The following is a 13175-nucleotide window of genomic DNA, read 5'->3' on the forward strand; positions in this document are numbered from 1 at the left end:
CAGAGCAAACATGATCACCTGTTGCAGGTGGAATGTGACCGCTGCCCCGCCCCAGCAGCGAGAGATGCAAATAGTGTTGGTATCAGTTTACAAGTTGTCCAGAGAGAAGAGAGAGAACAGACACAGTCATCAGACCTCTACAGCCTGCAGGTTACCAGCTACCATTGGCTAAGATGCACTGAAAAGAAATACCCAGACAAAAAGGTTGTTCACCTTGGCAACTCCTCTGTTTAGTCATGCCCATAGCAGATCTGCTGGGTGTCCAGTTCGACATGCAACTGCTGGGGAAGCTGACGTGTTCCGTGGCCGCTGTTCTGCTCATCTCCTGGGCTTACAGATTCTACAGCTCCAGGGGTACAGCAGCTAAACCCCAGCTCTATGTGAGGCCTCCTCCAGACAGGCCCACTGAAGCACCCATTGGAACCTGTCTGAACTGCAAGATGGAACTGCGAGCTCCAACCACAGCCAAACATGACACAAGAAGTGATGGGGACAAACAGCCTGGCCACTCACAGAGTGATGACCTGACACCTGACAAGAATAATACAGGGACAGGGGAAGGAAAAGTGACCCAGATTGAAGAAGCAGGCAAGTTCACAAACACTAAGGAAATGGCTGCATTGCAGGAGGAATCGAATGTAGAGGAGGACAACAGCTTGGAGTTGGAGGAAGATTTCCCCGTGTTTGTTGAGGAGGCTGAGATTAAGACCAATAATTGTATGTTTGGATCCATCTTGAAACTCCCTGATCCTAATGACAGTGGGCTGGCCAGCCCATCAGGCCGTCGATCCCCTTGCTTTCTGCAGAGGCTGGAGGGCAGTGTGGGGCTGGGTGTCGGCAGAGAGCTGCGGCAGGACCTGGGGCTTCAGGGGGCCTACTCCAGCTTTCTCTCCAAGGCAGAGATCACAGTGGAGGATGCCAACCTTGTGATGGAAGGACCTGGGGACCAGAGCATTGTGCGGGGAAAGATCTATGAATACTTTGTGGAATCTTCCTCGCACTCCATCACAGACTCCATATTGGGTCAGTTTGAGGGGAATTCACTGGACTCACAGTCTGTGAAATTTGGAAGCCGTGGCAGCAGCCTCACTGAGCCTCCCTCGTCCCTAAGCCCCATCATCATGCGTGATCTGGTTTTGCCACAGAGTCCTGATGAGAGGCCGTTCTCCCCAGTTAGTCCGGAGCCCACATCTCCCATCAAGCCGGGTCTCATACGCAAGGAGAGCTACCTCACAGCGGCTGAACATTCAGAACTCCTGATCACCTCTCTGATACCCAGAGCCTCGACCCAGCTGAGGCCCCACTCTCAGGCCTATTCATCAGGGGATCCCAGCCCTGTCAGTCCCCTCAGTCCCACAACAGACACCAGGGGCCCCAGTGCATGGGAGAAGCCCAGCCTAGAAACCATAGCTGGGGCTAGATTTGTAAATCTGCCTCAAGAAAACATGGGCAGCTCAGAGTTGGAGAGCTTAAAGGCCAAACTTGATTTGGGCAACTGCATGGAGGTGCTGGAGCAGTCTAAGAAGCATGGGCAGGCCCCTCTGCAGCAGGCAGCCCTCAGAGTGATGTCTGACAACTACCTCCAGGTCCTCAGGGACCCAGGTCTGTATGGGATGCTGAGAGCAGGCGAGCGGGATGAGATTCAGAAACAGCGCATGAGAGGAAGGCAGTTCTTAGTGGCAGCCAACATGGTCCCTCAGGACTGGGTGGGGAGTAGTCCTCAAGGGACAAAAACAGAGCAGCGAGCCACCAACAAGCCATCCAGTGGTCTCTACTGCTATGATGATTATATAGACAGCTGGCACCGATTGTGTCCCATCCCGCAGGAAGTCATCTCCAAAGGCTGTGCCGTGTGCACTATGGACAACTACTTATTTGTAGCAGTGGGGGGCTGCCAGCAGGGCGCAGACAGAGAGATGAAACCTTCCAAGAGAGTGTTCTGCTACAACCCTGTAACGTCCATTTGGAAAGAGATCAGTCCTATGAATGAGTCCAGGCCCCACTGCAAACTGGCAGCCCTGCAGGGCTACATCTATGCCATCGGAGGGGAGTGTCTGTCTACCGTAGAGCGCTATGACCCCCGCTCTGACAGATGGACTTTTGTGGCCCCACTGCCCAATGATACATTTGCTGTAGCCCATCATGTCACGGTGTGTAATGGGGAACTCTTTGTTCTAGGGGGAACACTGAGATACACACTGTTGCGCTACAACCCAAAAACCAATGTGTGGAGGAAAAGCGCAATAACGGGAAGCAAAATGAGGACCACCGAGATAGTGGGAGTAGGAAACTTTCTGTATCGATTTGATGTCAACCCACAGCTAGGCATCAGTGTGTACCGCTACCACACCGTGGCACGACTATGGTATGAATGCTGCACCAAACGCCTCGCCCACTGCCCTGCCTTTCAGTGTGTTGTTGTGGACGACACCATCTACTGCATATGCCACCAGTTCACCATGAGGTTCCTGGCTGATGAGATCTCTCCGAGCTTCGTAGCGGATGATTTGAGTGTCCTCACTGCAGCTAAGGGCATCCTTTTCCCCTTTGTACTCTCACTTCCTGATAAGAAAGCTCTCCAGACCAGTGTGTGACCAGGAATGATTCTCCTCAGCACGGACAAGGAGAGAGCAGTGAGGGAGTATCTCGTGTTTTTATGCACCCAGGCCATTTTCATAGCTGAGCGTGTCCTACTGGGAAGCACAGCTGTCTTAATCAGAGGCAATGAAAGTAAAATATTAACGCCATTAATGGTAATTAGACTACTGCTTGTTTAGATTTATTCAGGGTGTACTGCCATAGAAAGTCCATGTTTTTGCAGCTTGTTCTTTTCATTTCCCTCCTCCCTTGGACTACCGAGTTACTTCTAAATCATGCAAATATACAAATAATTAATAAACAAGTCTTAAGTTAATTCACTCAACCATAATGCTTTGAAGTACTGGGTTGATATGGTAATAATCCATCACGGCGGGCATCTGTGTAGGGTACAAACATTACTCACACAGGACTGGACTCAATACAATTATCCACAGTTGGTCTGTAAATATGACATGATGTAGAAGGTTGTGACAGAGCATAATGTACTGTGTGTGAGCTTCAGTAAACAAAAGTCAATGCTACTTTTGAATCTCTTCTAAGATTGGAGTATAGTATTCGCCTGTTTTCTTCTGCTGTTGTTTTCAACATTGTTGATATTAGAAGTTATTAAATGCACCAACATAATGAATCTGTGATGAAAGTACTCTTGATTTTATAAACAAATATTTATTGTTACATTTGTACAATATTAATCAGCAGAAGAAAGAAATATGCAAAAAATAATAAAAAACTGAAAGCAGTTCAGCATTGTGTTGGCATTTAAGTCATGTTGTTGAATCATGATTTAAATGAAATATGTTTTCCTTCCAGACAGTGACTGAGTTTCAATGATAAGTCATCAACAATTGAACAAACAGAGCTCTGCTGTGTGATGTGTCGTGTCTGACTGTAGAGTAAATCAATGAATTTGTAGGATGATAGATGTGGCAGTTAATTGATGTGTTGCATAATTACATCAACAATATACATGTTTGAATGAATGTTTAAATGTCTAATAGTTTTTTCATTCAAATCGAGTTGTCTCACAAAGAGCAATCATTGACTAAGAATAATTGAGTGGCACGACACCCTTGTCTGGGATTCCATTGTGTGACATGTCGCTATAGCGCCATCATGTGGTCTGACTAACCAAACATACAAAGGAGTAATTGATAACACATGATCTACCCACATTTTCTGACTCACACAAAAATCAACTTGAGTATTGAAATGAGTAACGGAGAGGCGGGCAGAGGGCTGCACTAGCTGAGGCAGCAGGAGAATAGAGACACAGATGGTTGACCATCAAACACATAAGCATCTTTTATTCCTCCTAATTAAACACTTTGATTCCCTGTAATTAAACACCTAATGGAATGGGAGTTAGACAGGTCCCCTCAGAGTTTGCCTTGCATCACTCATTGCCCCTGATATGGACACCCAGGTCAGCTCTGACATCAACACTCTCTTTGATTTCCAAAGCATCTAGGCTAGGGTATTTGGTATTTTGGTATTTTATTAGGATCCCCATTAGCTGTTGCGAAGGCAGCAGCTACTCTTCCTGTGTCTACACAAAACATGAAACATGACATAATACAAAACATTAATAGACAAGAACGGCAAATAGCGAAACAGTGAATTGAAAATATTAAGTGCAAGGAAAATAATTAGCATGTGATTATCCTAAATGTTCAGATGTGTTTTGCGGACACTCCTTCCTTCCTGCACACACACACACACACACACACACACACACACACACACACACACACACACACACACACACACACACACACACACACACACACACACACACACACACACACACACACACACACACACACACACACACACACACACACACAGAGCCTAGATTTCAAGAGATTATAATGAGACTCCTGTTTAATTTTCTACATATTTTGATATCCCATATGTTCTGCTTCATTTAATTTTTCATGCCTTGGAGCACGGAGTATCGAAACAGCGTGTGAGGCGCCATCTCAGGGCCCGAGCTCTGTGTCTACCCAACAGACAGGAGAGGGAGGAGGCTGGCGGAGACTGAGTTGTCTGGGACCTGTCTGCAGGGCCGTTGTTTCAGATCCATGTCCTTGTTGATTCGATTGGCAGGATGGAGCTTACTGGAGTGGCCTCGTGGCACACTGGCGAAGCGGGGCTGGCAGAAAGCACTGAGTGGGTACTTCTGGTACGCTGACCTATACACACTCAGCGCAGGGAGGGGGGACTGCTGCTGGTCCAGACGGACCTGTCTAGACTCCACCAGGCCAAAGTTAGTTGGAGGTGCTGGAAGGGAGGGAGAGAGAGAGAGGGCTCAGCTGTTACAGTGCTGCAGTCATTAATTATATCTGTGACAGATTTGGAACAATCCAAGGCCATTTATTCTGCCTGAACTTTAATTGTTGAACACTGCATCTTTGTTCTTCCCGGTTTTTCTTTACTTGAGACTAGTTTATAATTAGAGCTGACATTTTTCTGTGCCACAGTCAAGTAAATACAAGCTTTTTATAATTCAAACATACTGTGCGATGATTTTTTACCATATACAAGTGGGTTTGTCAAACCAAGGTGCTCTGTTTTGCACTCAAAACTTGGTGGAACCAATGCTTTAGAAAGGGGTTATTCTAATGTTGACTTCCTTTCTTACCCAAGCTTGGGTGGTCAGACTTCTCTGGCGTCCACGCCAGCCTGTCTGGATGCCAGGAACGCAACGGAGGCAGGGTGGAGGTGCCCTGGCGCCCATACATCTCATCATAGAGGGTGACCAGGTAATGGGAGGGCAGCGTGCCATGGTGGGAGAGAAGCAGCTTAGCGGGAAGGCCCTGGAACGCAACGCAACCCACTATTCTACTGGCCATCCATTGCTTTAAAAACAATGGCAGATTGCACACTGTTTCTTTGATTGATTAGCTCATTACCTCTGGGGATACGAATAATCTAGGTTTAGATTTTGTTCTAACAGACTTTTAGGCCTAACTTGAATGGCATTTTGCTAATGTTAATGATATCATGATCCTGCTGTGTAAGACTGACCTCAGCTTTCCGCAGCGCCTCTCGTCTGAGGATGACGTCTGGCCGGTGGTCCCACTGTGGCTGGTAGTCTGCACGGTTGGTGCTGTTGGCTGTCTTACACTCTCGAGTGAACTGTCTTGGACAGACAGGGTAAATAGACAGGAAGAGGAGGAGGGGGGGGGGGGTGAGAGGAGGAGAGGAGGGATTGCTCAGCCACTTAAGCATGAGCTCAGCAAAGCTCACACTTCACCATCGATCCATGCTGTTGTACAGTATTTCTAAAGACATCCCTCTAGTCAGATCCTGAAGCAGCAGCCCGCGGCCCTGCCTGGCGTCAATGCAATTAGACTGCCTCTTGAGTCTCTCACACTGGGAGTCTGTGCTGATGTAGCTTAACTGAAGCCCTCTAATTATTTTTGTATAGATTTGCAAACCGACAGAGAAGCAGCAGAACCATTGGAAACCAGCCATTGAACTAGTTTGTTGAAGATCTTTGGCTACAGAAAGCAGGAGGTACAGCACATTCTCACACTCAGTGCAGGTTTTTCTTGTGAGAATCTCATTTGGATGGAAATAAAAGGCTGCTGCACCCACGCTTTGCTGTAATTAAAACTCTTAATAATGACTTTTGATGACTCTTGCCAAATGTTGCATTATTTGATGAATTGGCAACATTCATCACAGGCAATGCATGATAGCAACAGCAATTAATTGAAAATCCCAAAATAAATGATTAAAAACCATACCTGAAACTTCTCTTCCACCCAGTTGCCAATAAGAACATTGTTTGCATACTTCTGCTCTATTCTCCAGCCAGGTTGGGTCCATTTATCATAACTCTTTTCCTGATTTCCCATACTGTATGTGGTACTGCACATGGTGTCACATACGTCCGATTAAGAGCTGGTTTAGTCCTAATATTAGAGCATAGTTAGATCAAACAGAACAGGATGATGGTGCATTTCACCTGCTCTCATTGTGACATAGAAAGAGGAAGCTCGGTTGCTATGGATACAGCAAACATTCTGTGACTGAAACAGAATAGTGGAACAGTAGTGGAGGCAAACTGAAGGCAAATGACCTGCATTGTGATAACATTTGCAGTACTTTAGAATGGTGCTGTATTTTTTAATGTCAGAGAATTCTGTTAGCATATAGCTCATACATGCAATACACGTCTTCATTTAAATCATAATGAACATAATTGGATACATCTTTCTGTATAAATGAAAATGAATCACTTAATAACAGGTTAAAATAAGAGTAAAACATGTTCTAAGTTGTGTAGGAGTTCATTAGCTTTGCCTGTAAACAGAACAAAGTCACTTGCCAGGAACATGAAAAATCTAATCTCAAAATAATCCCTATATAATTTTAATCCAAACACCAAACATTAACATCGATTTGATCAGTATAGTGTCTCTCAAAGCGTTTTTACGTAGTTTAAAGTTCTATCTACAGCCCATGTTGCAGATGGGAAAGTTAACCAGCCTATTTTTTTATTCCATTAGTCTAAGGAAGCGGTCTGGCATGTGATGCCATGTGACTTCCAGTTCCAGGTCCAGCAGCCACTTCCTGTACAGGATCCCAACATCCCTCAGCATGTCGTACACACAGGTCAGGATAAAGGCCGGTGGGGTCAGACGAATAACAGTGTCATCCTCCAGGAGCGGGGACACCGGATCCAGATGGTCTTTGATTTTGTGGTACACCTCTCTGTTGTAATCAACGCTGAGTGTACATGCTGGCGGTGGCACCGCACCCTACACTCAGGAGGGAGGTGTTCTGGGGAGAACCACTCCTTGAAGGCCAGCCTCATCTCAGCAGGGATGTGGTTCCCCTCCAGCACATCCTGGCACACTGATGTGTCCCCGTTGAGATACTGCAGGAAGTAGAATGCTATCCGGCCACAGAACAATATGGGCACAGCATGATTCTGCTGGTATGAAGGCAGGTTGAAATCTGCCATCTGCAAAACTGGGTAGATGAGGACCTGGGCACAGGGAGACAGCAGATGTCCATTCTTTCTCTTGGCCAGACGCTGTCACCGTATGGCTGCCAGGTTTCCCCCAGCACTATCACCCCCGACTGCCACTCTTCCTGGGTCCACCCCGAACTCTGCCTCTGCCACAGACAGGAAGTGACACATTGCAGTCTCAGTCATCCAGCTGAGTGGGATACTGATGTTCAGGGATAAGCCGGTATCTAAAGAGGGTAGAAAAAGGAGCAACATGTCTTTGACAACTTCACAGCCCTTTTCACTGTATTGATCTGCTTTGGAAGCACATTTTGAGTCAGTGAGTCAGAAAGTAAAAGTTACCCAACAGAAACCACTGTGGTTTCAGCCTCTTTGTCAATGTGCCTGCAGACCTCATCTGCAGTATCTGATCACAGGAAACAGAACATTAGTGTTAGACTAGAGTAAACAGAGAATGAAGCTTTTCTTTTTTTTATATAAGCAGGCCCCTATTGTAAGATAAATAAGCAACATTATCTAGACATCAGGTTTTTCTTAGGTCATCTACAAGTCTATGCTAGGTAAAGCTCCTCCTTATCTCAGTTCACTGGTCACGATGGCAACACCCACCCGTAGCACACGCTCCAGCAGGTGTATCTCACTGATCGTCCCTAAAGCCAAAACCTCATTTGGCCACCTTTCCTTCCAGTTCTCTGCTGTCTGTGACTGGAACGAATTGCAAAAATCTCCGAAGTTGGAGACTTTTATCTCCTTCACCAACTTTACAAACATTTGCTATCTGAGCAGCTAACCGATCGCTGCAGCTGTACATAGTCAATCGTTATGTAGCCCACCCAATTTACCTACCTCATTCCCATACTGTTTTTAATTTATTTACTTTTCTGCTCTTTTGCACACCAGTATCTCTACCTGCACATGTTCATCTGATCATTTATCACTCCAGTGTTAATCTGCTAAATTGTAATTATTCACTCCTATGGCCTATTTATTGCCTACCTCCTCATGCCTTTTGCACACAATGTATATAGATTATTTTTTTCTACTATGTTATTGACTTGTTTATTGTTTACTCCATGTGTAACTCTGTGTTGTTGTCTGTTCACATTGCTATGCTTTATCTTGGCCAGGTCACAGTTGCAAATGAGAAATGGTTCTCAACTAGCCTACCTGGTTAAATAAAGGTGAAATATATATATATATTTTTTAAATAACCTAAAGCCCATCCTCCACCATTGATATACACCAGGCCCTTCCTCAGGCCCAGTGAGCCAGCTGTGGGCTCATACACTCTGACTGGCACCTCAGAGAAGGTGAGTTCCGTCACATGTAGTATAGGGGGAACTGGTCTCCAGGAACCGTCTTCTGAACCACCTGGGGAACCTGGCCTGATAACAGACGAACTTAGATATAAGGTTAACATGAACCATTGTGAAGTGAAATATTTTCCAATTGCCACAATATAGCTTTGCTTTTCTTGTTGCTTGCACACTAAGCAACAATGAATGCAACAACATAATGAATAACCAGTGACACAGTTAAGGTTTTACCAGAAGGTGGACTATAGTACAGTACTCTGAAAACTCTGCTTGAGTGTCCTTACCCGAACAATGACTTTGACTTTTTGTCATTTATTGTTCTCTTATCAACACCATTGAAGTTTATCAGTGGTTAGTGTACATTGAAAGGACAAACATATTTTAAAAGAGCTGAGTTCTCTTTTTAATAGTATTCAAGTATGAGGATGTTTTTCTTTTCACCAAGGAATACATTAAATAAATTATTTTTTCAGAGACTTGAACGTGATTTGACTGCAGAAAACATCAAATAATAAGCACTAACAATTCCATAGATATATACACACCACAATTGCTATGCCAACAAACATGCAATGAACTACATGTAGTTTCCCTCGATTTGCAACCCCTTGAGGAATGTCTGAATTCATCAGCTCAGAACACAGTAGACCAATTACCAGGCTGAAATCAAGGCAGCAAAGCCAATTATTAAAATTGCAGTGATGATGTCCATGGTGCTTCTAGTGTGATCCCAGGTAGGCTACAGTAGAATTAGCTAAGTCATTAGGTATGCATATTTTATCCAGCTGCTTTGGTTTTATTTGCCCCTCCTACATCTTTGTGTACACCCTGCTCTGACCTTGTTCTAACTAAGTGACTTTGAGTGGCAGTAACAAAGCGACATTCATTATTTTATTCCATGTATTTTATGGACTCAAGCAATTAGATACATTTAACACATATTTCACAATTAGCTATTTTTATGAATATACAGTCTCTTAATTTGTATAAACACAGGATAGAAATTAATACATTTTTAATGTCCTTTAAAAAATGAAAACTGCTTTGACATTTATTGTGAAGCAGAGGATCTGCACTTTCACTGTTCATCTGTAGATGGCAGTGATGGCTTGAGTGATAGCAGACCATGTTCCCTAGTCTAAACAAGTGGCAACAAAATGCATGGTATTTGGAATTGAAAACATATAAATGTGTTGTTGTTTACAAAACAATTGATGTTCATTATAATTCAGAATAAAATATAAAATATATACAGTACCAGTCTTCAGTTCAAGGGATTTTCTTTGTTTTTACTATTTTCTACACTGTAGAATAATAGTGAAGACATTAAAACTAGGAAAAAACACATATGGAATAAAGTAGTAACCCAAAAAGTTTTTAAGTTTTAGATTTTATGTTCTTCAAAGTAGCCACCCTTTGCCTTGATGACAGCTTTGCATATTCTCTCAACCAGCTTCATGAGGAATGCTTTTCCAACAGCCTTGAAGGAGTTCCCACATGTGCTGAGCACTTGTTGGCTGTTATTCCTTTACTCTGTGGTCCAATTCATCCCAAACCATCTCAATTGGGTTGAGGTCGGGTGATTGTTGAGGTCGGGTTACTGGCCAAATAGCCCTTACACCACCTGGAGGTATGTTTGGTATGGGATGGCGTATCGCTGCAGAATGCTGTGGTAGCCATGTTGATTAAGTGTGCCTTGAATTCTAATTGTAAATGGAATCAAACATCTCAAATTTGGATTAATCAGACCAAAGGATAGATTTCCACTGGTCTAATGTCCATTGCTCATGTTTCTTGGCCCAAGCAAGTCTCTGATTCTTATTGGTGTCCTTTAGTAGTGGTTTCTTTGCAGAAATTTGACCATGAAGGCCTGATTCACGCAGTCTCCTCTGAACAGTTGATGTTGAGATGTGTCTATTACTTGAATGCTGTGAAGCATTTATTTGAGCACCCCTACCATGTCACAACACAACTGATTGGTTCAAACGCATTAAGAAGGAAGTAAGTTCCACAAATGAACTTTTAACAAGGCACACCTGTTAATTGAAATGCATTCCAGACTACCTGTCATGCTCTGACCTTAGAGAGCTTTTTATGTCTCTATTTTGGTTTGGTCAGGGTGTGATTTGGGTGGGCATTCTATGTTCATTTTTCCATGTTTTGTATTTCTTTGTTTTGGCCGGTATGGTTCTCAATCAGGGACAGCTGTCTATCGTTGTCTCTGATTTGAAACCATACTTAGGCAGCCCTTTTCCCACCTGTCTTTCTGGGTAGTTGTCTTTGTTTGTTGGCACTATTGCCTTTAGCTTCACGGTTGTTTTTGTATTGTTTATTGTTGGCGTCATATAAATAAAGGAATATGTACGCTCACCACGCTGCACCTTGGTCCTCTTCATTCAACGGCCGTGACACTACCTCATAATATAAAACATATTTTGATTTGTTTAACACGGGTTCTGTTACCTCATGATTTGTGTCATTTGTGTCATTTCATAGTTTAGATGTCATTACTATTATTCTACAATGTAGAAAATAGTAAAAATAAAAACTTGAATGAGTAGGTGTGTCCAAACTTTTGACTAGTACTGTATATATCTCTTATTTCAATGCCTTGTGATTTGTAATTCTGTGAAAATGACAGCAACTGGAGCTGTGTTCTAGGACTAGCCAACCGTTTAGCTGTCAGAGTCTCAGCCTTCTGAGAATCTGAACCCAGTACAAAGCTCGCATTGTGAAGCTGTTCTTTCAACCAACCTATCACAGTTTCAGCAGCTATACCCAGTAAAAGTGACAAGGCCTGCGCCAAAAATAACATACTGGAATCTTGTCAGCAGCCCATGTATTCACTGGATTTGTTTAGAAGGTATTTATACAGGTCTCTATTTGCCACCTTGACAAGTTTCTGGGACTAACCCATTTCTGTATTGTCACAGAGAAAGATGTTTTTCAAGTGATATATCAATACATCAGGGGTCTTCACAGTCCCCCATCTTCATTGTGAATACAATTAACTTATATCACATGAAGTAGTATGTAATTATGTCTGCCAGAATTATATAATCTAAAAGCTCTAACGTAGCAGGCGTAAAGGAAATACCTGAAACTAGATTTCCTACATACTTTTCAGAGGTTCTCTTCTGCACTGTTCAACGAATCAAGTAAATGTAGAGGAGTTAAGATGGAGTGTCGCCTTGTTAACATCCAAAAGCGGAAGTTGCATCACAGGCTCTCTTTCCATTTCACTTGAAAACCGGAATAATCGTCTGGGGCTGTTTTTCAATGTTCAGGCCAGGACCCTTAGCTCCTGTGAGGGGGAAATCTTAATGGTACAGCATACAATGACATTCTAGACTATTCTGTGCTTCCAACTTTGTGGCAACTGTTTGGGGAAGGCCCTTTCCTGTTTCAGCTTGACACTGCCCCCGTGCACAAAGCGAGGTCCATACAGAAATTGTTTGTCGAGATCGGTGTGGAATAACTTGACTGGCCTGCACAGAGCCCTGACCTCAACCCCATCAAACATCTTTGGTGTGAATTGGAACGCTGACTGCGAGCCAGGCCTAATCGCCCAACATCAGTGCCTGACCTCACTAATGCACTTGTGGCTGAATGGAAGCAAGTCCCTGCAGAAATGTCTCAACATCTAGTGGAAAGCCTTCCCAGAAGAGTGGAGGCCGTTATAACAGCAAAGGCGGGACCAACTCCATATCAATGTCTATGATTTTGGAATGAGATGTTCGATGAGCATACTTTTGGTCATGTAGTGTTTGTCATTATTAAGATTTGTTTTATTTTACTTTTAGCTCATTTCCAGAGATGTTTTGAGGGGTTGGACTAGGCCTCAATGTGGACTGCCATGGCCTACAAGCTAAAGGACTTTGTCAACCAACTGAAGCCAAAAGCAGAATAAAATAAATCAAATCAACATTTTTTTGTGCTAGATGATCTTTTCTAATACTATGGCAATGTTAAATAAGTCCCATGAAATAGCCACACAACAAAACAATGAATAACCAATGAATAACCCATTAACATCCAATGGGAATATAAGTAATACAATGAAACCCCAATGATATTCTTGTTAATTGGATTCTAATGAGAGTACCATTACAATCTCATGGTTTTTAAGTGTTCATGGGGGGCTAATTCACAATGGGAATCCAATGGGAATCCAATGTAATATTTCCAGTGAGAATTTTTCCTACGGGAATCCAATTTGAATTTTTCATAAGGGAATATCATGATCATGACACAACAAAAGTTGTTTTGTTGAG

General features: G+C 43.4%; 2 protein-coding genes and 1 pseudogene across 2 annotated transcripts; 1 reads left to right on the forward strand and 2 right to left on the reverse strand.

Annotated features, from left to right (window-relative positions):
• The first annotated feature begins 113 nt into the window (after positions 1-113).
• Positions 114-2773, forward strand: klhdc7a (kelch domain containing 7A). Its single transcript, XM_029683484.2, has one exon. The coding sequence runs from the start codon at positions 237-239 to the stop codon at positions 2592-2594; it is 2358 nt and encodes a 785-aa protein (XP_029539344.2). The 5' UTR covers positions 114-236; the 3' UTR covers positions 2595-2773.
• Positions 2774-3247: 474 nt separating this feature from the next.
• LOC115143268 (cilia- and flagella-associated protein 107-like) lies at positions 3248-6584 on the reverse strand. Its single transcript, XM_029683486.2, has 4 exons — positions 6354-6584; positions 5629-5739; positions 5243-5417; positions 3248-4881 (listed from the first exon to the last, which is right to left on the reverse strand). Exons 1-4 carry the CDS (start codon positions 6483-6485, stop codon positions 4601-4603), a joined length of 699 nt encoding a protein of 232 aa, XP_029539346.1. The 5' UTR covers positions 6486-6584; the 3' UTR covers positions 3248-4600.
• A 137-nt stretch (positions 6585-6721) lies between these two features.
• LOC115142336 (arylacetamide deacetylase-like 3) lies at positions 6722-11369 on the reverse strand (annotated as a pseudogene).
• Positions 11370-13175: the final 1806 nt, after the last annotated feature.

The sequence above is a fragment of the Oncorhynchus nerka genome, linkage group LG15, assembly GCF_034236695.1.
Source record: "Oncorhynchus nerka isolate Pitt River linkage group LG15, Oner_Uvic_2.0, whole genome shotgun sequence".
In the NCBI taxonomy this organism is placed as follows: domain Eukaryota; kingdom Metazoa; phylum Chordata; class Actinopteri; order Salmoniformes; family Salmonidae; genus Oncorhynchus; species Oncorhynchus nerka.

What these genes read in the sequence shown, in the direction of transcription:
- klhdc7a (XM_029683484.2), top strand. Translation starts at nt 237, where the DNA reads ATGCCCATAGCAGATCTGCTGGGTGTCCAGTTCGACATGCAACTGCTG.
- LOC115143268 (XM_029683486.2), bottom strand. Translation starts at nt 6,485, where the DNA reads ATGTGCAGTACCACATACAGTATGGGAAATCAGGAAAAGAGTTATGAT. An exon ending in GGGTGGAAGAGAAGTTTCAG is followed by an intron (nt 5,740 to 6,353) that starts GTATGGTTTTTA and finishes TGTCCAAGACAG; the next exon opens with TTCACTCGAGAGTGTAAGAC. An exon ending in GTCTGACCACCCAAGCTTGG is followed by an intron (nt 4,882 to 5,242) that starts GTAAGAAAGGAA and finishes CCTCCCTTCCAG; the next exon opens with CACCTCCAACTAACTTTGGC.